The sequence below is a fragment of the Rhamphochromis longiceps genome, linkage group LG9 (genome assembly GCF_057381845.1).
Source record: "Rhamphochromis longiceps isolate RC_006_pf linkage group LG9, R_longiceps_female_GT1.1, whole genome shotgun sequence".
Taxonomy (NCBI): Eukaryota; Metazoa; Chordata; class Actinopteri; order Cichliformes; family Cichlidae; genus Rhamphochromis; species Rhamphochromis longiceps.
The window spans coordinates 31,367,290-31,394,269 of NC_140565.1; the positions used below are offsets into that span (position 1 = coordinate 31,367,290).

Consider the following 26,980-nt stretch of genomic DNA (forward strand, 5'->3'; position numbering starts at 1 on the left):
AATCAAGTGCAAAACACTTGAAATTGATCCAGTGGTTTGTGGTTAAAAAAAAATAGTTTTATAAGCTGAGGTTGTCCATTTTCTGACTTTCTTTATATTCTGATAGTTTGTAACAATATGAAGTGCAAGAAGAATTGTGAAGTAATTTTAAAATATTGTTCCTAATTTAGGAACAACAACACCTGCTTCCATGTCTTGCATTAATATTTAAATAACTTCTCTGCTTATTGACAATTGTTCCTCAGATAATTATGTAATCAGTAATTAGTTACTGATTACATAATTATCTGATTACATAATTATCTGATTACATAATTATCTGAGTAACTTGACCAGTGTTGGTCAAGTTACTTTTTTCAAGTAACTTGACCAACACTGGTCCCAACACTGTAAATGACTCATCATCATCATCTTTGTTCAGATGCAAGAAGAATCATATAGAAATGAAAAAAAGATAAATCTTCTGACCAAACCTGCTGGGACTGTGTGAGGTCCTGAGGCTAAGAGTAAGGATTTATCCACAGGAGAGCTGCGTTCTTACAAACCATCCCACTGTGTAAACCTGACATCTGTGGAACAGCTGAGCTGTATGATGTGTACAAGGACACAAAACATTATTTACCATCAGATCCCGAGCCCTCCATGTGTTAATCAAGACACTGCTGCTGTGCTACATCCATAAATAATGAATAAATTAGGAGCTGAAGCTAAAAGGACAGTTTATTTGTACCATCTTCATGTGAACACATTCAAGAACATCACAGATGAAAGAAACATTAAAAACTTGCACACTACATAAAGCAAGAAAAATAGTTTTTCTTTCACGTGGTTTCAGAAAAAACTGTCTCTTCAGATTCACTGTGATGGGAGTGATTTCAGCCCTGAGTGATCACGCTGATGTTTGCACAGAGCAGACAATGAGGTGAATGTTTTGGCACATTGGTAACAGTGAAACAGTTTATTAGTAACGTGGGATCGTTTGTGTTCGGAGTATGAACTGAGATTCCTGAAGCTCTTGTCACACTGGTCACAGCTGTAGTTTCCTTCCATGTGTGTACGTTCGTGCCTGTTACGATGACCTGAATATGAGAAGCTTTTGTCACAGTGTCTGCACTTGTATGGTTTCTCTCCTGTGTGGACTCGTTTGTGTGATTTAAGCTCCCTTGCAGTGGTGAAGGATGACCCACACTGATCACAGAGGTGCTTTTTAACCCCACTGTGAATCAGTTCATGTTTTTTTAAGTCACCTGATGTGGTGAAGCTTCTCCCACATTCTTTGCAGTATTTCAGTTTGTCTCCAGTGTGTCTACGTTGATGTGTTTTTAGGTCAGCTTTCCAACTGAAAGTTTTTCCACAGAGGTCACAATGAAAGTCTTTCCCACCACCACAGTGATGACAGGGTTGAGAACTGGATCCATCTGTGTCGCTCTGCTTCTAAACAAAGACACAAAGACAGTGTAAGTCAGTCCTTCAACATTTTTATCCTGAACGTCGCCTGAAATAAAGAGCATCTCTGCAGACGTCCAATTACATTTGACTGTTTCAGTTAACACACTCAGTTTACTGGGCTGCAATAACTACAATACTACCACCATAATACTACAGTAATACTAAAATCATAACTGACATGAAAATCTGAATAATCACTCAGAGCTGCTTTTCCATGCAGTAGAATTGCTAACATGCTAACACAGTTTAATGAGCAGAGTTGTTCCAAACAGTCAGGCTAAAATGACAAGATAACAATATAAATACATACCTCACAGTAACTGCACTTGTAGAGTCTCTTTCTGGTGTGGATCTGTTGGTGTTGTCTCAGGTAACGTGGAGCTTTAAAAGTCTTCTCACACAGGTCACATTTATAAGGTCGTCCCTCAGTGTGGGTAAACATGTGTTTTCGTAAGTTTGCGTCTGTTGTAAACTGTTTGCCACACTGTTCACAGCAGTACACATCATGTCTGGTGTGAATGCGTAGGTGTATATTTCGGTACCCTCTCTGGCTGAAAGTTTTTCCACAGATGTCACAGCTGTATGCCTTAATTCCAGAGTGGGTAACTAGATGGCTCTGTAAGCTGCCACTGTGAGTAAAAGCTCTGCCACACTGATCACAGCTGTACGCTTTAACTCCACTGTGGATGAGTTGGTGTGTTTTTAGGGAACGCTTCCAGGAAAAAGACTTTCCACACAAGTCACAGCTGAACAGTCTCTCTCCAGTGTGGATGACCTGATGCTGTTTCAGTGAACCCTTCAAAGTAAAACCCCTCCCACACTCGTCACAGGTGTGTTTTTTCTCTCCCTTTCTTCTGTGAGGTTTGTCGGCCTCCTGAGAGCGCTGACTTCTCGCTCCATGTTGGTCCTGCAGTGACAGAGATACAAACAGAGGCAGTGAGTGAAATGCAGTCGTGGAAAAAAAACTCAACCTTCAAACTCCCTCCATTAACACTAGTTTTAAACCTGAAGGTGGAGTGTGGCACCAAACACCTTAAAGGTCTCTTATCCCCACCTGCTGGAAGTTCTAACACATTACATCCAACCTGCTGTTAAAAATAATTCATGACTGTTAAAACACTAAAATCATGCCCATCCCTCCTGATTGTACACACACACACACACACACACACACACACACACACACACACACACACACACACACACACACACACACACACACGTTGTTTGTAATACATATTTCTATCATTTGTATAGATTTATACATAATTATTCAGTGATAATAAATCCTATGTTTGTTTAGTGATCAAGATGGCGCCGAGTATGGCAGCCTCGTCGCGAGCTCCCCCAAGCAACGGCTTTCTTCTGTGTTTAATTTTACTCTTCCTTTATTTTTTCACGAGCAGCACTTGTCTCCTTGTGTACGACCGACAAACCTTACTGGACATAAAAGACGGTCTTTCTTATAACTTTCCGGAGTTCAAGTTTTGCAACACGGACGCTCCGTTTGCAGACCCCCCATTCATCTCACCTGAGACGCCTTTGTTCTCTGGCCCTGGAGGCCGCAAACGCCGACGCAGAGGGAGAAGATCTGGCGTTCTGGTTCTGAGACGGCGCACTTACAGACCACCGTTACCCAGTTTATTACTGGCTAATATGCAGTCTCTGGAGAACAAGCTGTGCGAGCTTCGGGCACGGATCTCATTCCAGCGAGAGATGCGGGACTGCTGCGTGATCTGCCTCACAGAAACCTGGCTATTGGACAAAGTACCGGACTCCGCAATACAACTGCCGGGGTTCTCTGTGCACCGCGCGGACAGGTCACAGGATCTTACTGGGAAAAGCAGAGGCGGTGGTGTGTGTTTCATGATCAACAACAGCTGGTGTGATTATGCGAACGTGCACCCGGTCAAATCCTTCTGCTCACCGGACCTGGAGTACCTGATGATTAAGTGCCGGCCATTCTGGCTACCGAGGGAATTTACAGCAGTGATTATTACGGCTGTTTACATTCCCCCACAAGCCGACACTGACCGTGCACTCAGGGAACTGTACAGCGCGATCAGCAGCGAGGAAACCGCACACCCAGAGGCAGCGTTTATCACAGCCGGAGACTTTAATAAGGGAAACCTGAAGAAAGTCTCACCAAAACTCCATCAACACATCCTTTTCAACACACATGGAAACCGGCAACTCGACCACTGTTACACCTCTTTCCGGGATGCGTACAAAGCCCTCCCCCGCGCCCCATTCGGCCAATCAGATCACTGCTCCATCCTGCTCCTGCCCGCCTACAGGCAGAAGCTGAAACAGGAAGCTCCAACCCGGAGGGCGGTGCACTGTTGGACGGACCAATCGGAGTCTGCGGTGCGGGACTGTTTTTTTTTTTTTTTTTTTTTTTTAAATGACATCAGAAACAGCAGTATGCGACATTACGTGATGGCAGAGCTTCAGTTCATCCTTTGTCATTTTTTTTTTTTTTAAATAAATAGGACAGGGGGAATGAATGAGAGAAAGAGGGGGAGAGAAAGAAAGAAAACCAAAGGGGAGAAGAGACGGTGAGAAGGGGGGGGAAGAGAGAGAGAGAAAAAAAAAAAAAAGAACTCCTGGGTCACCTGTATGGAGAAAAAAAAAACAAACAAAAAAAACAAACAGAGGAGACAGCAAACAACAAAGAGTAACATAATAATAGAGAAAACAAAGCACCATCACAATAAACTAGCTAGTCATAGATATCAGTATTTACTAAATAATAAACGATATTGTGCAGCACGCAAGATAGACAGCGCACAGTGTGCTTTGAGGCAGCAGCCAAGAAAGCTTTAGTCCGCGTCTGTGAATACCCATGTGTGCATACCTGTGTGGATCAGCATGCTTGCATTCCAAAGGTTTCTCCATGTAATGATCTGCTAGGGAGTGTGGGGGGGCCACAGCCCCGTCCTCCAGGGTGTGAAGCGGGTATGGAGGAGATCAAAACTCCAGACATCCAGAGGCCCCCAGAACACAAGAGACCAAGGAAGACCAACAGAGGGGCAGCCGCGCCACTGTTCCAGTAAGAGCTGAGGAGAGTCCCAGATGAGGGCTCGCCCAGCAGCCGCGGAGCAGAAGCCAGGGGGAGTTGCAGTGACGCGCCCGTGAGCTCCGCCGGCCCCCAGCTGTGCCTGAGTGACCGAGCCCCAGGCCGAGAGGCCGGGGGCACCCCACCTCCAAAGGGGCCCGAGCGAGCCCCAGGCCCCAGGCCCCGACAAGCGGCCGCCAAGGAGTGAGCCGGTGTGTACCCGGACGCCCACCCCCAGACACAAAGAACCACCAACACACCGACACCTGAGGGAGTCCGCCACCGGCAGGGGAAGTGGTGGTGGGTGGAGATAGGCCTCCAAACCTTGGAGGGCCTGAGGTGTCCCCAGAGAGGTGGCGTCTGATACCCAACCTGACATATAGACACAGACATACAGGCACACACAGACACAAACATCCATTCCCACCCTCATGCTCTCATATGCACTCACTCCACACTCAACCAACGTGGAGACAGACATAAAGAGACGCTGTACACACAATCACACTCCCCAAGCGTACTCTACAAACCGGGTCTAGGTACCCTTGCCCCTGGAGGGGGGAATTGCACCCAGACCCAGGTGGTGTTACCCTTTTCCCTGCGGTGGGGAGAGGCAGACCACCCCGACTCCGCAGCAGCAGGGAGGCCCCACACCCCAGACCGCAGTCGGACGGCCAACTCCTCCTACTAGCCCTCCCGCTCCAGCAGGCCGCAGAGAATGGGGGTGGGAGAAGACCTAGGAGAAGATTTATCAGTCAACCTAGACCAAAACTTCTGGTCTCAGATTTGCTTAAAACCTTTTAAATTAATTAAAAATCCCAGTCTGCAATTAATACAATACAAAATACTTCATAGAGTGCACTATACAGGTCATCGGATGTTCAAGATGGGCTTTACATCTTCCAACAACTGCTCACACTGTCAAGGCAATACACCAGACAATTACATCCACGCTCTTTGGTTCTGTCCACCAGTGCAAAAGTTTTGGCGCGAGATATGTGAAGACTTATCAAAGTGTCTGAAATGTAACATCCCAACTTCCCCCTTAGTGTGTCTACTGGGCAGCTTAGATAATGTCACTTCAGAAAAGAATATAGCCCATATGATCTTCACTGCCCTATGCATAGCCAAGAAAACAGTCCTCATGAACTGGAAAAATAAAAATAATCTTAATTCTAACCAATATAGAAATTATCTATTAGATTACATTAGTCTTGACACAGCCTCTGCCACCACATTAGATCAATTGCTCTGGGCCCCTTTTATCAGCTCCATCACCTAGTGGGGGTGGGGGGTCATAGTTTGGTCCCGCCTTCACTGTTGTGATTGGTGAGGGGGTAGGGACAGGCTTAGGGCGTCGGGGGGTTCCCCGGAGGCATCTTCCTTGGGGAGCTCAACCCGGGGTAGCGGTCACGTCCGGTTGGGGGCTCTGTTGGCTCTCAGGTGACTGTTTCCTCGCGGCTGCGTGCAGCGGGGCTAGGGGAGGGTCTGTGCTGACGGACGTGGGTTACTGACCTGGCAACCTGGCTGCCCCTGGGTGGGTCCGGGATGGGCGTGAGGTTCTGGGGGTGCTCCGTCTCTGGGCTGGGGCCCGGGCCGGGCCTCGGGGGCTTGGGTCCTGGTTGGTGTGTTGCCGGGGTTGTGGGCGGGTGGGTGCATGGGGGCCCGGCCCTGGAGCAGGGTGCCGCCGGTGCGTCGAGCCGCCTGGGGGGCTCTTCAACTGGTGGGGGGGATGGTCACATCTTGCAGGAGCTTTCTTCTCCTCAGGAACTCTCTGCAGGAGGGGGAGATACAGGAGAGGTGGAGGAAGATCTCAGCCTGGGCGTTTACCGTCTTATGTAGTCTGGAAGATGTGTGGATGGTGGGGTGGGTGCAGTTTTCTCTGTGGTGGGGTTGGGTGGACTGTCCAGGGCTCTGTGGAGCCGGGGGGCGCTACTGCACTGGGCCCCGGTCTGATGGGCCTGGGCCCCCCTTCCCTGGCGGGTCGCGGAGGGTGGGAGTGCCTACTGGGGTCAGCGGGGGAGCTGGCCCCAGGGAGGGGTTACCTGCCCCTCCCTTCCTTCCCTCCCCATCTCCAGCTGCCTCCCTCTTCCCGCTCCTCCACAACCACCCACACATGCAGGGCCTTGGAGTGGGGGTATGTCACCAGGGTGCAGAGGAGGCTACCCCCCCCCCCCCCCCCCCGTCCCCTTCTGGCTGCCTCTGCCTCAATTTTATCCCACAACTTAGACATTCACATTATTCACACTCTCATTACACATACATATAGGATCTTGGGGGTGGGCACAATCACGGAGTCCAAATCACCATCAGGGTGTATACCTCACCCCTGACGTCGTTGCCCACCTCTCAATTTTAAATACACTTAGTCATTGAGGGCTAGCAGGAGGGACTATGCGCTTACCTGCTGCTCCTTGGCAGGTAGCTCCATGCCCTCCTGGGTTTTAATTGCACCTTAGAACACATATGCATCAACACTACAATGAGCGGGTGGAGGGAGGTTTGGAGTCTTCTCCCACCCCCATTCTCTGGGACTGTTTTGATCACGCGGACTGTGAAATGTTTCACGTGGCCGCCAGAGACATTGATGAATACACAGACTCAGTCTGTGGATTTATCAGGAAATGCGTGGAAGATGTCGTCCCATCCAGAACAGTCAAATCCTTCCCAAATCAAAAACCCTGGATTAACGGAGATGTTCGCGCGGCACTGGCGGCACGGAACACCGCCTTTGCCTCCGCGAACACATCGGACTACAAACACGCACATTACCAACTCCGGAAGACGATCAAAGCAGCCAAACGTGAGTACAGGGACAGGGTGGAACAACAGTTTGACAACCCTCGGAGTATGTGGCAGGGACTAAACACGATCACAGACTTTAGAGGGAAAACCAGCACACCGCAGACCACGGCCTCTCTGTGTGAGGATCTAAACGTATTCTACGCTAGATTCGACACAGCGAACACCATGAGACCGGACAGTGTGCGCACCGCGGATGACGTCAGTGCGCACACTGTGTCTGAGGAGGATGTGCGGAAGTGCTTCAGGAAGGTGAACGCACGCAAAGCTACTGGTCCGGACGGGATTCCCGGCCGCGTCCTCAGGTCATGCGCGGCTCAGCTGGCTGGAGTGTTCACACACATCTTCAACCTTTCCCTCTCTCTGTCTGTAGTCCCAGCCTGCTTCAAAATGGCCACCATCGTCCCTGTACCCAAATCCTCCACCATCTCCTCATTGAACGACTGGCGACCTGTAGCCCTGACCCCCATCGTAAGCAAATGCTTCGAGAAGCTGGTCAGGGTCTTCATCTGCTCTGCACTACCCGACTCACTGGACCCTCTACAGTTTGCATACCGCCACAACAGGTCCACTGATGATGCCATAGCCCTGACACTACACACTGCCCTGTCACACCTGGAGAAGAGAGACACGTATGTGAGGATGCTGTTTGTAGATTACAGCTCAGCATTCAATACCATCGTTCCCTCGAAGCTGGACAGGAAACTGCAGGATCTAGGACTGAGCAGCTCCCTCTGCAGCTGGATCCTTAGCTTCCTGTCTGACAGACGCCAGGTGGTCAGACTGGGCAGCATCACCTCATCCCCCATCACACTGAACACTGGTGCTCCACAGGGGTGTGTACTGAGCCCTCTCCTGTACTCACTCTACACCTACGACTGCACAGCCACTAACAGCTCCAACATCATTGTGAAGTTTGCGGACGACACTACAGTGGTGGGTCTTATCACCAACGGTGATGAGACGGCTTACAGGGAGGAGGTCAGCGCCCTGACCCACTGGTGTCAAGACAACCATCTCACCCTCAACGTCGCAAAGACAAAGGAGTTGATAGTGGACTTCCGGAGGTGCAGAGAAGTACACACCCCCATCACCATCAACGGCGCTGCTGTGGAGAGAGTGAGCAGCTTCCGGTTCCTTGGCGTACACCTGGCTGAGGATCTTACGTGGTCAGTACACACAAACAAAACAGTGAAGAAGGCGCAGCAGCGCCTCTTCTTTCTCAGGAGACTGAAAAGATTCGGCATGAGCCCCCGCATCCTCAGGACCTTCTATCGCTGTGCCATTGAGAGCATCCTCACTGGATGCATCACCACCTGGTATGGCAACAGCACCGCCTACAACTGTAAAGCTCTCCAGCGAGTAGTGCGGTGCTCTGAACGGATAATTGGAGGTGAGCTTCCCTCCCTCCAAGACATCTACAGGAAGCGGTGCCTGAGGAAAGCGGGGAGGATCATCAAGGACTCCAGTCACCCCAGCCATAAACTGTTCAGACTGCTTCCATCAGGAAGGAGGTTCTGCAGCATCCGGTCCCGTACCAGCAGACTGAGAGACAGCTTTTTCCATCAGGCCATCAGACTGCTGAACACGTCATAGACACCTCAGCTTCACTACTGGAACTTCAACATTATGCACTCCACACTGTATATAAATGCCACTTGTTTTGCACATATTCAACTCTGTATATTTTATATATTTTATTATTATTATTATTATTATTATTTTATTTTATTTTTTTACTATTTAATTTGTAAAAACGTGTATACACACACACACACACACACACACACACACACACACACACACACACACACACACACACACACACGTAGGAAAATATTTAGTATACACATCCAGAAATGCATACACTATTATATATTGTACATATATTTATTAGTTTCAGGTTGGCCATTCTTGTATTTTGCTCGTTTGTGTTGTTGTGTTTGCACATCTCTGTTGCTTGTGGGGCTCGCACACAAGAATTTCACTCGCATGTGCTGTGCCAGTGTGCCTGCACATGTGATGTGACAATAAAAGTGATTTGATTTGATTTGATTTGATTTATTTGTTTATTCAAAAGGAACCCCATTAGCTTCCACAACAGGGCCCTATTTCAGGAAGCCGGTTTCGAAAACTGTGTGAGAAACGATACTCAGGGTTGAGTAACCCCGAACTGTCCAACTCGGAATATTCGGTTTCAGAAAGGCTGATAACAATTAGTTCAATCAACGCGGAGTTGCTTTAACCCCAAGTTAAGCGCGCACACGAGGATACATAAAGCCCTGATTAGTGGAGCACAGATTAAGCGAGTCACCATGGAGACGGAGGGAAAGAAGGCGCGGTCAATGTATTTTACAGCGCTTGAGGCCGAAATTCTGATGGCAGCATATGCCGATAACATGCAAAAAAAAGTAACACAGCCTCAGCTGCAAAACAAAGGGAGCATGCATGGCAAAACATAGCCAACAGAGTCAATGCGTGAGTGTTAATTTAAACATTGATCTAGGGATTTCCACCCATTCAACACGTTATTTTATTATTTTATTATTTTTTATTTTATTTTTTATCTCATACATTTTATTTTGTGATGTGATGTGAGCGAAGGTGCAACCCAACAGGCCCCAAACGTTCCTGGCAGCAAGTAAAAATGAAATATAAAAATATAGTCCAAACAGGTAAGGTGTAATTGTATTATGAGCCATAGTGCTTGGTCTGTTTGTCCGATGTAAATCAATTGCAGTTAGAGGCTACATTAATTTCCCCTCTGTAAGCACTTATTGAAATTATCTGAGCACATTACAAGTACATATTTGCTTACTCTGTATGCTCAAATGTGACCCGTTATAGCCAACAGAAAAAAAAGTGGAGGCCCGGAAAACAGGTGGGGGTCCTCCACCACCACCACTCACAGAGGCTGAGCAGTTGGCTTCCACATTTGTGATAATGTTGGCAGCATCACATATGATCTTCACAGTGCAGAGAACATAAATTTGCATCCATTACTATAATGAAATAATTTGTTAGTTTGAAATGCTACAGGGAACTATGTACCTGCACATTAATGCTGTGGAAAGACTTCCTGTTCACATAGTCTCCTTCATTTACTGAAGGAGCAATGATTGGAATGTGAGTGCCATCTATACAGCCAATCACACCTGGGAACCGTGAAAATAAATGTAAAATTTAAGTAGTAGTTCAAGTATCACCACATCATGAATTAAGTTTTGTTCATCGTGATACTTGCAATTTTGTGGCATCCCTCTTTGATAAATCTTGTGGGTCTATGACCGGGGAACACCACAAACGAGTACAGGAGACGTTTCAGTGCAACTGTAACATTCCTGACTGCGCGACAGACGGTAGCCTTGGAAACGTGCTCAGCGTCACCAATATTATACAGAAAGCTCCCGTTTGCAAAAAACCGAAGTGCAATACAAATAATATGTACAGAACTGAGGGAATGTCCGCGATGTGTCACATGAGCAATATTAAGCCTGAGGATGTTATTCAAATAAATTATAGATTGTGCTGAAAAACGGTAACGTTCACACAGGAAATCATCAGGAAATGATAAAATGTCCAAACGCGCTCTAATCATTCTCTCCCGGCGGAGAGCTCTGCGGAGAATTTGGGCTTCAACATCTACTGGCTCTTCAAGGAAGGAGCACGCCATGTCTGACACTTCCTACAGTCAGGTTTCCGACAAAGAGGCGGAGAACGTCAGGGTTAGTTGAAGTAAACCTGCTAGGGGGCAGGTTAGCTTCACGGAGTGTGTCGTCATAGTAACTCGCTCAGAATTAATCTAAACTCGCTTTGTGAAACCGGAAACCCAGAGTTTTCGTTAACTCAGGGTATACTTACTCAGAGTTTGCACTAAACCGGCTTTCTGAAACAGGGCCCTGGTGTTGCTCGTCTTCCATCAAATACAATCACATAAAATATTATACAATAAAGTGGATTCAAGATATTCACATAATTTGGCTCTTACATCCACAGTGAGGTTTCACAATTAAAATATAAGCAATCAATAATAAAAAATAATAATAATAATAACAATATCAATAACATTGAGGCACATTACACAAATTTCAAAAACAAATCATCTCTTACAATATTTACAACAACTAAAAGTTCTGTAAATCAGCTTTTAAATGTTCATTGAAGTTTTGAATAGTTGCTAATTCTCTAATTTTATAAGGTAATTTATTCCACCTGAAAGTTGCTCTAAATATAACAGTTTTACAAAAAGTTACTTTTAACTCGAGGATTTACTAAATTGCAGTTTGTTGAAAATCGTGTAATATCATTATGTATTTCATCTGGATACTGCAGCTGAGCAGAAATAAATGTGGTGTGTTTAACAGAATTGAGTTCTTTATAACTACAAGTAAGCCATAGAATACTTTAGCCTGTACAGGAAGCCAAGAAAGCTGATAATGCATTTTATCGATATTCGTATTAGAGATGGCACGATGCCACTTTTTAATGTCCAATACCGATTCCGATATCATATGGATATCTGCCAATACCGATATGAATCCGATATAGCGTTTTTTGTAATCAATAAAACTGTTTTTTAAATAAATATCTTGCTGCATTTTGTATAAGTTCATACTCAAGTTTTAAAAACAAGACACTAAAGCTATTCCGTTATACCAAATGAGCCCTTTCCTCTACTCCCTCTTCACCCACGACTGCAGACCTGCCGATGGTTCTAACAACATCATTAAGTTTGCGGATGACACCACGGTGATTGGCCTCATCAGTGACAACGATGAGGCCGCCTACAGGGAGGAGGTGGTTCGTCTGGCTGAGTGGAGCGACACAAACAACCTGCTGCTTAACACCGAGAAGACCAAGGAGCTCATCGTGGACTACAGGAGCAATGCTGACCCACATCCACCCATCTACATTAAGGGGACGGCTGTGGAGCGTGTGAGCAGCTTCAAGTTTCTTGGAGTCCACATCTCCGAGGATCTCATCTGGACAACCTGAACTGCTCTGAACTGCTCCGCCTCGGACCGGAAGGCGTTGCAGAGTGTTGTGAAAACTGCGCAGCGCATCGCCCGAGCACCACTTCCTGCCATAAAGGACATTTATAGGAAGCGGTGTCTGAAAAGGGCTGGGAAAATCATCAAAGGCCCCAGTCACCCATCACGGGGATTCTTCACCCTCCTTCCCTCTGGGAGGCGCTACAGGAGCCTCCGGACTAAGACCACCAGGAACCGGAACAGCTTCTTCCCCACAGCTGTCAGACTCCTGAACTCTGCCTCCTGACATCTGACCCATGTTAAACTCATGGACTGAACATACACACACACACAACCACCTACACACACACACATACAATGGACAACTGTACCCTCAAACACACAATAATAACATGGACTGAACCACCACTCACAACCACTAGCACTTTATACAGCCTCTGTAGAAATTATCCACATATCTCAGTATCACTTATCTTAACTGCACCACTGCATAAATAATCATTCTGTAAAATATGATAATTTTTAATTCTACAACTGTTTATAACTTGCATATTTCTCATTTCTGTATAGTTTTTCATATTTATATCCTGTTCATAGCTTGTACTCACCACAGCCTATACATACTTATAGTCATAGCATATTCATAACATACTTCATACCGTGTACATTATAACATACCATAATAGACCCATTTCTGTAATATACTTACATATCTATATTATTGCTAATATATATTGTAATATATCTATATCATGGCTAAAGCACTTCTGGATGGAAGCAAACTGCATTTCGTTGCCCTGTACCTGTGACATGTGCAATGACAATATTCTATTCTATTCAAATATTTTATAGTTCAGCAACACACATCAATCTAATAAACTTAAACCTGCACCATCCTTCCTATTCTGGTATTATAAAGAGTACTTAGGTTGTTTAATATTTCTGCTAACTAATAGAGTTGCCAACTCCCAGCAAAAATCTCCCAGAACCACCCCCGCCCTCCACCTCATGATGCTTAATTGATATAATCAACTTTAATTTAATGCACGTGTACATCAAATGCACAGAAATAATCAATTATGTTTCTATAATAATTAAATAGATTCACCATCTTTCTTCAACAGAATTGCAGACTGCACAGATGGTAACTTCCCAAAGGAAAAAGGACTATAGCTTACCAGGGTGTAAATTAGACTTAATAGTTACCATATACAGTAATGAATTTCTATACATTTAATCAGATGACCACTTTGGTTGTAAGATTCAGATAATTATTTATTAAAAGTTAGTCCTTTAAATGAAATAACAAAGAAAAGTATTTTTTGTGCCTCCCTTTAGTTGTTAATGCCATACCTGCCCCCTGGCAAAGCTTTGCTAGAGCCGCCCCTGCACAGTTACCAGCTGTCAGCTACTTAGAAAACATGAGAGAAGAAGAGGCAGCTGCAGCTTAAGGACACAGACTAACTCCAGAGTCTTTTTTCCCCCATTCTAGCTGAAGTACGGGACAAATCACTTCCTTTTCGCCTCAGTATGGAAGAGATTAAGATTAAAAATGCAGCGGTTTGGAAGCATGTAGTGAGGCTCCAAATGCTCCACCAGTTCCCTGACAGGTCTCGCAGACAACAGCCGCTCTATCGAGTGACACATACTTAAGCAAAGCTGGGTTACGCCAAGTAGGGCACTTTGTGAGGCGAGGATCGGTCCATTTTTAATTAGAATAGTATGAACATCTAATCTGGACGCCTTATTCTGGACTAACTGAAGTCTGTTAAGATCTGTCTTATTAGCTGCTGACAAATGATTGAACAATACTCCACATGAGACATTACTAGTGCATTAATGACATCTTTCAAAATTGAAGATTTGATACAGAAAGAGCATTTCATAGCCATAGCTATGCCTTGTCCCATTTTCTTAAAAACAGAGTCGATGTGCTGAGACCATGAAAGGTGGTGATTTATGGTAACACCGAGTTGCAGATCATTTGTGAAAACTAGAGATGTGAGGCAACTTTTCATCGAGCACAGAGCAGCTGGTGAAAATCAATAACATTTTAGTTTATCAATCAAAAGATCGAAAATTTATCGAAACCTGTTGGGTCTGAGTTTAGACCCAACAGGTTCAGTGAAGAAAAATGTCTGATTGTAACCTGAGGGTTTTTTTTACATTAAGAAAAAGGCACCAAACATCAAACCAATTTAAGCCTAAACAGTAACACATGAACGTAGAGCAGGGCGATATGACAAAAAATATAACAGTGCAAATGCAAATTCCTCGGAGCAAATGTCGGCCAATTTCCACTGGAAATGCCTTTTGGTTAAACTGTCAGCAAGGAATTTGCATTTGCACTGTTAAATTTTTATATAACTTCAATACACATAAAAAAAACAGCTGCTTGTTTAAGTGAAAATACATTGATGGGGTTTTTTTGCACTAATAAAGTTGTGGAGTTGTAAAGTATTTTGTCTTGCGTCAATTATATCGTCAGTTATATCATTATCGCAAATTTTCAAATGTATATCGTGATAAATATTTTTGGTCATATCGCCCTGCTCTGTCTGTCACCTTCTGTGTTGAGCTCATTGTTTTCTCTGTAGTGGCTGAGCTGAGTCCAAGTAGCTGAAAATGTTCCTCTGCTGCTCCGTCAGACTCTTCTCCTCCTGCTGATCAGCTGGGACACAAAACAGATCTTTGTTAGGCTCCACACTGCACTGAAGAGTCAAAGTGTCTCATATGTTCACCTGACAAGTAAAAGAACACATTTTTGCTTCCCGAGGTGGGCAACTTATTGGAAACAAACACAAAAGGTTTGAGCACCGATACAAAATTTAGCAGTATATATATTTATTTATTAGGGGTGCAACAATACACAAAATTCACGGTTCGGTTCGGTTCGATACTTTGGTGTCACGGTTTCTATATTTTTTCGATACAAAATAAAATGTTCATGCCTTTTTAATTTGTCATTTATTAAAATTATAAATATATATTTTAACTCAAAAGTACAGTTTTTAAGTTTAACCCTAACCCTTGTGCGTGTTTTTTATTTTGACAGCGAATGCGCACCTGCGGACCACTTATGTGCACCCCTGGTTATTTAGCTCGTCATATTGCAGCCACAGAAATTAAAAAAGCAGCAGGATATATGTAAAGTGCATAAAGTGCAGCTTTATGGTCCATGAAACCATAAAGCTGCACTTTCTTTTTGCCTTATAGTCTGATTTGTCATAACTTTTCCGTTTTGTGGTAAGCTTTTCTTTGGCTGTCACTTCTTCACCCTGACCTGTCTTATTTGGCTCAGCAGAACTAAAATATATATCCTGCTGCTTTTACACACGCACTCACATAAGCTCAGCGATTCTCTGCGCGATCAACCTCTCACATGTTTAAGCTTGCTGCGGGAGATTTCACTTGTCATGTTTGCATAGTAAGCTAACGATTGATAAGACTATGTCAGAGGAATTGGTGCACAAATTATCATCACTCACAGATCAGTGCTGTCGCTCTCTATACACAGTTCACGCGATTGCAAAGTGAAAGCAAAAAAACAAGCGCAAATTCAAACGCGACTTCAATATGTCACATATTGACAGTGGCTCACCGATGCCAATGACATAATTACCCAGCTACATTTGCGAAAGAATGCAAAAGCATTGACATATATTTTTCCTTCCTACAATAGCCGGACGGGCAGGGCAGAGAGATTTTGGTAGCCCGACTGGAAAAATCGCTAGCCCCAGGACGTCGGGCTAGCGATTTTGCGAGCCCTGTATCTGATTGAAGAATCACTCATCTTTGGAAAAGAGAGTTTATTACAGAGAAATGGCTCTTTCCAAAATAAAAGCTATACTATCCGCTTCTTCTGGGCTATATTCTCAGCAGCATATTAAACATATCAGGTCCCCATAAGGCGAATCCTGTGCTAACGGCTGTCTAAATGACTCGGGTAAAGTTAGTAGCATGCTTGCTTTTGTCTGCTTCCACTTGTCTTTGCACTAGGATGATGTCGGCGTAAATGTGCAGTCATATTCGTTGTGTTCCCACTAGTGCTTTCAGGTTAACCTCGTTAAAATGACCTTAACGCCACAACACGGCAAATCTCCGTTAACGAGCTACCGCCGATCGCCCCGTGCGTTGGGCTAGACGGCCAACACGTTAACGAGCTAACTGCGCTAACACACTAGCTCCCATCCATGTAATTGAGCATTGTGTTAGTGGTGGGAACAGTCATACGGTTATTGTTCATGTGTCCAACAGCAGAGGGGAAGAAACTGTTCTTATGGCGAGAGGTTCTGGTGCGAATGGACCGGAGCCTCCTGCCTGAGGGTCAAACAGACTGTGTCCAGGGTGAGAAGGGTCAGCTGAGATCCGAGCTGCACGCCCCAGTGTCCTGGAGGTGTACAGGTCCTGCAGAGATGGGAGTCTGCAGCCAATCACCTTCTCAGCAGAGCGCACAACACGCTGCAGTCTCTGTTTGTCCCTGATAGTGGCTCCAGCGTACCACACGGTGATGGAGGAGGTGAGGATGGACTCGATGATTGCAGTGTAGAATTGCATCATCGTCCGTGTTGGCAGGTTGAATTTCTTCAGCTGCCTCAGGAAGTACATCCTCTGCTGGGCTTTCTTAATGACGGAGGTGATGGTGGGCTCCCACTTCAGGTCCTGGGTGATGGTGGTACCCACGAAGCGGAATGAGTCCACAGAGGTGATGGGGGTGTCAGTCAGGATGATGGGGGGGAGTGGGGCTGTGTGCTTCCTGAAGTCCACAATAATCTCCACTGTCTTCTGGGCATTCAGCACCAGGTTGTTGTGGCTGCACCAGGACACCAAACGTTCAACCTCCCTCCTGTAGGCAGACTCATCTCCGTCCGAGATGAGTCCAATAACGGTGGTGTCATCTGCAAACTTGATTAGCTTGACAGACTGGTGGGTGGAGGTGCAGCACTTAGTATACAGGGAGAAGAGCAGGGGAGAAAGAACACAGCCCTGAGGGGAGCCGGTGCTGATGGTCCGGGAGTCCGAGACATTCTTTCCCAGCCTCACATGCTGCTTCCTGTCCGTCAGGAAGTCAGTGATCCACCGGCAGATGGGATCAGGCACATTCATCTGGGAAAGCTTGCCTCGGAGATGGTCTGGAAGGATGGTATTGAAGGCAGAGCTGAAGTCCACAAACAGGATCCTGGCGTAGGTTCCTGGGGAGTCCAGATGCTGCAGGATGAAGTGTAGGGCCATGTTGATGGCGTCATCTACAGACCTGTTGGCTCTGTATGCAAACTGCAGGGGGTCCAGGAGGGGGGCCGTGAGGGTCTTGAGATAGGAGAGAACCAGGCGCTCAAAAGACTTCATGACCACAGATGTCAGAGCCACGGGTCTGTAGTCATTTAGTCCAGTGATCCTAGGTTTCTTGGTGACAGGGATTATGGTAGAGGACTTGAAGCAGGCAGGCACATGACATGCCTGCAGTGAGGAGTTGAAAATGCCAGAAAACACTGGGGCCAGCTCGTTTGCACAGTGTCTGAGGGTGGCAGGAGACACACCGTCTGGGCCGGGAGCTTTCCGAGCATTCAGACTCTTAAACTGCTTCCTCACACCTTCTTCATGAATATGAAGAGTTGTGGTGGGAGGAGGTGGTGTGAAATCCTCTTTTGTGTGGGGTGAGGAGGGGGGTGTTGTAGGTGAAGTGTTTGAAGGTGGTGATGGCTCTGTGGAGGGGGTAGAGGTGGGGGAATGAGTGTCCAAAGTGTCTCTATTGTTGGGGCCGTTGGAGGTGTGAAGGCTGCCTGATGGCTCGTCAAAACGGCAGTAGAAGTCGTTGAGGGTGTTGGCCAAGAGCAAGTCATCAGTGGAGTGGGGGGTTTTAGGCTTGTAGTTGGTGATATTCCTAAAACCTTTCCACACAGAGGCCGAGTCATTCTCTGAGATCTGCTGCTGCATCTTCTCAGAGTGCTGATGTTTAGCAACGTCCACTTCTTTAGTGAACCTGTACTTGGCCTCTCTGTAGCAGTCCCTGTCTCCGCTTCTGAACGCCTTTCTCTTTTCCAGCCACAGCTTTTTGAGTTTAGGAGTAAACCAGGGTTTGTCATTGTTATAACTCACCCTGGTGTGTGATGGCACAATGCTGTCCTCACAGAAGTGGATATAGGAGGTGACAGTGTCCGTAAACTCGTCCAAGCTGTTAGAAGCAGCCTTCATTGTGTCCCAGTCTGTAGACTCCAAACACGTGCGAAGCTCCTCCACAGCCTCGTTGCTCCACAGTTTTTTGGTCCTCACGACAGGTTTGGAGAGCTTCAGCCTCTGTCTGTACGCGGGGATTAGGTGGATCATGACGTGGTCAGAAAGTCCGAGTGAAGCGCGGGGCACCGCACGATAGGCCCCGCTGATCGTGCTGTAACAGTGGTCTAATGTCCTCTCCTCTCTGGTCGGGCATTTAATATACTGCTTGTATTTGGGAAACTCATGGCTCAGATTGGCTTTGTTAAAGTCCCCAAGAGCAATGATGAGAGAGTCCGGGAATGTCCGCTCCATGTGCAGTATCTGCTCCGCGAGTGCGCACTGAGCTGCCTGCGCATCCGCGTCTGGCGGGATGTAAACAGCGGCCAGGATGAATGAAGCAAACTCCCGCGGAGAATAAAATGGTTTGCAGTGAATAAAAAGGTATTCCAGAGAGGAAGAGCAGTGCTGAGCAATCGCTGTTACATCTGTGCACCAGCCACTATTAATGTAGAAGCAGACACCTCCACCTTTGGTCTTACCAGAGAGAGAGGCCTGCCGGTCCGCGCGCAGCAGATGAAAGCCCTCCAGCTTGAGCGCGCTGTCCGGGATGTCCTCAGAGAGCCACGACTCCGTAAAACGTAAGACACAGGAGGAGGCAAAGTCTCTGTTCATGCTTCTCATCAGGGCCAGCTCGTCTATTTTATTCCTGAGTGAGCGTACATTGGAAAGGAAGATCCCAGCAAGAGCAGTTCGCAGTCCACGGCTCGCTTACCTCTCTTTCGGCATCTCACTTTCCTGATCAGAGTCTGCAGTAAATCTGCCGCAGATGCGACAAATATTGGAAGTAAATCCACAGGTGTTGTAGTCCTGTAGTTAAGAAGCTCTTCTCTGGTGTAAGAATATCCAGAGGAGTGCCCAGACACAGAAGTTATGCACAAAAACAAAACAGAAGTAACGCACTGAAGCACCAGGGCATCCATACGCGGCGCCATCTTGGATCTTGAATCATATATATATATATATATATATATATATATATATATATATATATATATATATATATATGTCCCGGGGCTAGCGATTTTTCCAGTTGGGCTACCAAAATCTATCTCTGCCCTGCCCGTCGGCCTATCGTAGGAAGGAAAAATATATGTCAATGCTTTTGCATTCTTTTGGAAATGTAGCTGGGTAATTATGTCATTGGCATCGGTGAGCCACTGTCAATATGTGACATATTGAAATCGCGTTTGAATTTGCGCTTGTTTTTTGCTTTCACTTTGCAATCGCGCGAACTGTGTATAGAGAGCGACAGCACTGATTGGTGAGTGATGATAATTTGCGCACCAATTCCTCTGACATCGTCTTATTAATCGTTAGCTTACTATGCAAACATGACAAGTGAAATCTCCCGCAGCAAGCTTAAACATGTGAGAGGTTGATCGCGCAGAGAATCGCTGAGCTTATGTGAGTGTGTGTGTAAAAGCAGCAGGATTTATATTTTAGTTCTGCTGAACCAAATAAGACAGGTCAGGGTGAAGAAGTGACAGCCAAAGAAAAGCTTACCACAAAACGGAGAAGTTATGACAAATCAGACTATAAGGCAAAAAGAAAGTGCAGCTTTATGGTTTCATGGACAAAATAATTTCTGTGGCTGCAATATGACGAGCTAAATAACCGGGGCTGCACATAAGTGGTCCGCAGGTGCTGTCAAAATAAAAAATGCGCACAAGATAAGAAGTTGCAACGCGTGTTTGCGTACATAAGATTTTCAGGAGGAGGACAGACATATGTTTAGAACTCTTACAGATGTTGAAGAAGCTCCTTTAAGCAATTACTGTGATATTCCTCCAACTCTAGTAAAGTGGTCAGTGTAACCGTTCTCCCAGGCGGAATTATAAAGGGAAGTGTCCAGGCATCCATGAAAAAGAAGATTTACAATGTTGAGGTGAGCTAGGAGTAAGCTAGCTAGCCGACGATTAAACATGAGATATTCTGTATTCTGATGTATTTCATAAAGCACACACACGTACAGCAATGCTATAACAGTGGAGGTAAACAAAGATGGAAATCTACATAACATGGAGGTTTTGGAGAGTTAGTAATGTTAGCCTAGTACCAGTTATATTAGCCTAGTTAACCTAGTACCAGTACACAGAGCAGCGCTGCAAGTGTTTGTTAGAATGTTTAGGGTAAGCATTAACTTTCTTTCAATGTAGGTGCATGTTGAGGGTCAGTCAGTCAGGTTCAGCTCCTGTGAGTGCCCGATTGGCAATGATAAGTGCCATCATATGGCGGCATTGTTGATTTGGGTGAAGAAGAATGTTTCTTGCACTGACGTGGAATGTGTGTGGAAGAGGGTAAAATCATCCAAAGGAGAAGAAATTACTGCCAAGGGAGTGTCTGTGATGACACCATCAACAACACAAGGTCAGTTATTTATTTAAAATTTGCTCTTTGAATTAATTATAATTATAATAATTATTTTCTTAACTTTTTAAAAAGCATTGTGTTTTATATGCTAAAATTATTATTTATTTACCTGAATGCTCCCAGGTACTTTGATATTTACTTTAACATGTGGTATAAATTGTACATGTATGTAAAATCTTGTAAACTACATACATCAGACTGTTTGCCTCCACTGTCCCCACTTTATTATTTAAATGTATTTTATATACTCCGTACCTCACTTTGTCTATTCTGTGGTCAGAATTCCTTTATGACTAAGTTGTATTTTCATCCCCAAAGGCATGTGATTGGGGGATCCTTTGTGAGCCAAAGGCCAAGGAGCTGTACACTGACTGTACTGGTGCAGCTATCAAGGAGAGGGGACTGTTTTTATCTAACAGTAGCCTGCTTGGTGGTTCTCCTGATGGGACTGTCTCTAATGAGTGCATCATTGAGGTGAAATGCCCATGGTCAGCCAGAACCAAAACTGTATTGGAGGCTGCAGAAAGTAAGGACTTTTTCCTACAGCTGGATGAGGCAAGTGGTTCCCTGGTATTAAAAAAGAATCACAACTACTGGCATCAGATCCAGGGCAACTTCTATCTCACAGGGGCGAAAAGCTGTCACTTTATTGTTTGGACTCCATGTGACTTTTTCATCTTGCATGTGGATAGAGAACAAACTTGGGCTGTTAACACTGAATCTTTGGAAACGTTCTACCGGGAAGTTATTTTGCCCCATATTTTATCGCAGCTTTGAATTCATATCAGCATGAGTAATTTATCAGTCCAAATGTTTATAGTTAATTTTAAAACTATTTGTAAATATTTGTAAATTGTACATTTTTTGTCATTGTAACTTTGTAAATATATTCAGATAAATTTTTAAATTATATTAATTTTTGATTTGAAAAAATAATATGTTTTGGACAAACTGTTCCTGAAAATAAAGAGTAACACATGTATCTGGAATTCTTGATTTTAATTGAAAATGTTTAGCAAGAAAACTAGGCAGTAATCAGGAAGCTGGAATGGAATGAAAAATGTAACAAGCCATTGATAAAAACAGAGTAAAACATTTTACGAATCACAAATGAGACCATTCTCAATTTGAAACTATGCAACTAAGTTGTTTTTATGATGTAACATCCTAAGTATACACATAAAACAATCCAGAACACTTAGGAGTTATAAATAATAAAAGTAAACTTATTCAACAGTTGTATTTTCTGGTCCACAACTAGTTAGAAAATGACACAATGTACTTTTACCTCTGAACTCTCACAGGTATAATTTATTCAATTTCACGGAGAATAGGTGTTTGTAAATTTGTAAGACACACACATGCTTTCAAGATCTTATTAATATTTTTTTTTAACTGATGTGGGATGTGATGCAAAATTGAGAAAAGTTTCAGTCTTTGAATGGAACGCTCTACATGTATTCTTGCACAGGAAATCTTCCTGTTGTTGTTCACTTCCTCCTGTGTGAATTGTCCGTTGGTGAGGAAGGACGGAATGTTCAGTGAGACCCCTTCTGGTAGGATGTCCCGAATTGTGAAGCCCTTATCTGTAGATGTTGCAGTACTCCACAGTCAGCTGTTATGGCCTTATCTGAGGCACTTCCACCGTACAAGTTGCTTACAAAGGTTATTACACCATTAGGAGCCACACCAATTAGAGCCTTTAGTGTGGTCCGTCCTTTGTACTGGCTGTACAAATGACTTTGTGTGTCAAGTCTCTCTGTGTTACAAACAGAAACTTCCGTGCAGTCAAGCACAATCCTGCAGTTAGGAAATGGTTGGAAGCAATCTGGCAGCGATGTTTGATTCTTGGCTCTCGAGGTAATGTTGTTTTCCAGCATGCCAACATACAAAATGTCATACAGTGCACTAACAATTGTTGTAAAAATATTAGTTACTGTGGCTCTGCTGCAGTTAAACCTTGTTGAAAGGTCTGCATGACCAAAATTAAGTTTGAGCTTCATCAGGGTTAGAAATAACTGGTCAATTAGGGGCATCATTTGGACAATCAGAATGATATTTAAGATCAAATCTGGAAAGAAGCGCTTCTAAAAACAGGACAGAAGCAGCATCAGGCAATCCAGTATAGTACTGGACCCTTTCAGGATTGTCAGATATTTTACTGAATGAGAAAGTCTGCTTCTGCTTCTCTACTTGTTTTTTACGTTTTTCATTCTCTATTCTTAGTATGTCATTCTGAATCTCTAGCACCAGAAGACTTTTGGAAGAACTTGTGGAACTTGCAGTAGCTGTCTGTGTATCTGCATTGTTGGAATGATGTAGCTCATCTGATCTTTCACTCTGATTTTCACCAATAGCTGGGACCTGCTCTTTTTTCTTCTTTTTTCTAACAGGGTTGTGGTCATCTGGGAACTGAAAAGACTTCCTGTCGTTCCATGCAAATCTTGTTGGCCCCGCAGCTTTTCCTTGAGGGAAGCGCCAACTGCAGACTCTTGAGTTGCAGTTTGGGGTGAAGTTTTCACGTCTGTGGAAGTGTTTAAAAAGGCAGAGAGAAATTTCAGATCATACGGTAGCCCTCCATTAGTTATGATTAATAGAAAAAAATAGAGATAAATAATAGAGAGAAGCTTCTTTCATCCAGATGAGAGAAGCTTCAAGAAACTTAAAGAAGTCCAGATGCTTTTCTTTCCAAGCTCCTTGGACTACGATGACCTGGATGACTGGTCACAGACAGTGACCAGAATTATTCAAATCTTACACATCGTTGTACTAATTTGCTTTTAAGCTTACCAGAAAGATAAGTACTGGCAATCTTTGCTAGCTATTTGTTGGTTAGGTCTTTATTTTGGTAATTAACTGGCACATAGGCTGGGGATTGTAATGTATTTTCTTACATAGACATCACTTTTTGGACGTAACTTTTATTCCTCTGAGCGTCGAAAGCTAACTAAGGTTCATATATATAGCGAAGTGACCCTTAGCTCTCAATCTTTGCTTGGAGAAATAAAAAAGACTTCAAAAATGCAACAACGTCTTTGTAGTAAAAAAAAACACCATAAAAACCATTGTCTATATAAGTAAAATTACTCGTAAAAGCCAGTTTGTCTTTTAGTAGCGGGTTTTAATTGTTCATCACTAGCTATATTAGCTAACTAAAGTAAGAGCCCACTTGCTCTTATCTTACAAATTTATTCATTCACTTACGAGTGGTAACATACCTTATCAACTTCAGCCACTTCCTCTTCTCTCTCTTTTCACAAGGAAACCAGTAAAATGACAGATTAGACTGTTGTTTTGAGCCAGATTGGTTAAAACAACGAGGAACACAGCATTGTGGCATATTGAACACGGGAGCGTTTAGGCCCGGAAGTAGGATTCATCGCATCATCACTGAACGACCGGATACTGATGCTTGAGAGCGTGCGTGTGATGCAAGTATGTGTAGAGTGTTGAGCGCGTGATCAGTGGTGAGAAAAACAACTCACGAAACTTGACCTTTCTATACTCGTGGCTCACTTGCACTTCTAATCTATTCGTTTGCACACTTACACACACCCAGCTGTGGTTTCCTGTTTTGCTACACTCTGGAGAGCCTCGCCTTTAACGGTCTTCTCTCACAGAGAGCAACAGAAAGCGTCATTCAGAAAACTTCGAAAAACTCAAGATTGACTGAACAGTTCAAAGTTACCTTGACACTTACCTTTAGATGTGAGAGGTAGTGATGGTCCGCTTGAAGCTGATGCTCCGGAGCGTGTGTCAAAAAGATCATCTGCTTCAGAAGCACTGTGTCGAGGCTTGATTCGTTTGGCCAGAGTCACGTGATCAGTGACGTCTGAAGTTTCATATAGAACGTACCTTTTTTTTTTTTTTTTAAGTTTGACGAGCATCTTGACTTTTGGTCTTTGGATATTAACAGTTCTGGGTATGTGACTTCTTGTTTAACAGAAATGTTACAGATAGCATTTGCAGTGCAGTCTTTAATTGCTAGAAATTCACATTTTTTAGATTTAGACATAAACCAGATGCCTCAGAGAAATCACTAATAACACTAAGGGCTAGATGGATTTGATTTGCATTCTTCAAGAAGAGTGGTGTCATCAGCTAGCTGGCTGATGATTAGTGATGTGCGGATCGATCCTGAAATATCGATTCCTCCGATACCAATCATTTATGTTCTAGAATCGATTCTCACATTAAAATATCGATATTTTAGTAATTTAGAGTAAATTTGTAGTTTATCATTAACAGGAACACAGTGGAAAGAAACTATAACATTCGGATCGTCTACATTCAAAGGAACTACTTCCTCTTCCGCCTTTCATAGTCATGTGCGAAATACGGCTGCATAAATGTCTCGCAGCCCCTTGTCGTGTGCATTCCCAACAATGGCTGAGCCTAATTGAAGTCATGTGCGGACGTATTTTACCTCCACAAACAGCTGAGACGTGGTTTGCGATACATGTGGCAAAAAAGTGCTCCAAGAGTGAGGTGCCTTGCCATATTGGTCCATTTGATTGACCTTTATTATAATTATGAATTTATTTTATTTTCAGTTGCTACAAACGGGACAGACATGACTGGGGGATAGGACAGGGGGGAAGAATGAAAGAAAGAGAGGGAGAGAGAGAAAGAAAACCAAAGGGGAGAAGAGACGGTGAGAAGGGGGGGAAGAGAGAAGAAAAACCAAACAAACAAAAAAACTAAACACCTGGGTCACCTGTATGGAGAAAAAAAAACAGAAGAGAAAGCAAGCTAGTTTATTGTGATGGTGCTTTTTTTCTCTCCTTTTTTTTCTTATTATGTTGCTCTTTGTTGTTTGCTTTCTATTTTATTTAAAACTTTTAACTAAAACGTGTGCAATCCAAGAAATCAGTACATTTCTTATTTTTATCCATTAATGTCCCTGTGTCGCCTGCAACTTTTAACCCTCTACTACATGACTTTTTAATTTGGGGAAAAAAGTATTTCTCCCTATTTTGGGGGTTGCTTTAGGGTCCCTAATAATTTATCATTCATAAAATTGGACAGCAGAGACCTGTTTTCTGTAGGCCTGGGCCACATAAACCAAGCCACAATCAAGCCAGATATGGCATGCCATCACATGGACTGTGCCATCTATGCCAGGCCTGGCCTATATGTGGATGACATACGTCTTATCATGCCAGCACTGCCGACTTGATACCAGATCCTGGCCAGACCTGCTTGCTATGTGGGCACTAACACACACACAGACACAGTTACTTTACCAACTGACCCCTGAGCTCCTAACCGTCACTCCCTAAAAGCTCACTGTCCTCACTTTCTGAGGACAGAAAGTGCACATTCCCTTGGTTTCCTTCCATAAAAGGTATTTACATCCATGTCCTGTAATTATGAGCAGATTGTAAAGGAAAAACATTGACTATGATCATATAAATGCACACATCTCTACACACATATGCAAATGCATTGTATTGTACCGCCTACTGGTGTTGGCCAGAGGGGCCGATGGCGCGATATGGCAGCCTCGCTTCTGTCAGTCTGCCCCAGGGCAGCTGTGGCTACACCTGTAGCTGCCTCCACCAGTGTGTGAATGTGAGAGTGAATGAATAGTGGCATTGTAAAGCGCTTTGGGTGCCTTGAAAAGCGCTATATAAATCCAATCCATTATTATTATTATTATTATTGCCTGAAAAAAAAACTGGGTTTGAGACAACGAATGAAAATTAACAGTTTTACTGTATAAATAAATTTAAAAAAGTAGAACATACAATCAAATATGCTTCTTAACATATTCATGCACATACAAGTTTTTTTTAATATACATTTATTTCACTATAAACATGTAAAATAGTGATCCTTATCTTGCCTCCTAATGGAGATGTCTCTCATGTAGTGCAGCTTGCAGAATGCCCCCCCCCCGCCCCAAATAAAAGTCACACCACCTTCAACTCATCATTTTATTGGAAGGAGATGTGCCTGGTAGCATTATTTGAAAGAAAAAAAAATGTGGTTTTTTTTGAAGGGCCAGTGTAAGGCATGAAAATGTGGTTTGTTG

General features: G+C 44.1%; 1 protein-coding gene and 1 pseudogene across 1 annotated transcript; both read right to left on the minus strand.

Moving 5' to 3' along the window:
• Positions 1 to 855: 855 nt before the first annotated feature.
• Positions 856 to 24,711, minus strand: LOC146662575 (uncharacterized). Its single transcript, XM_085419269.1, has 4 exons — positions 24,644 to 24,711; positions 14,866 to 14,971; positions 1,760 to 2,356; positions 856 to 1,434 (listed from the first exon to the last, which is right to left on the minus strand). Exons 2-4 carry the CDS (start codon positions 14,881 to 14,883, stop codon positions 856 to 858), a joined length of 1,194 nt encoding a protein of 397 aa, XP_085275395.1. The 5' UTR covers positions 14,884 to 14,971; positions 24,644 to 24,711.
• Positions 21,971 to 24,304, minus strand: LOC146662576 (uncharacterized; annotated as a pseudogene).
• Positions 24,712 to 26,980: the final 2,269 nt, after the last annotated feature.

Coding starts and splice junctions, on each gene's coding strand:
- LOC146662575 (XM_085419269.1), bottom strand. Junction 1,435..1,759: donor ACAAGTGCAGTTACTGTGAG/GTATGTATTTAT, acceptor GTCTTTGTTTAG/AAGCAGAGCGACACAGATGG.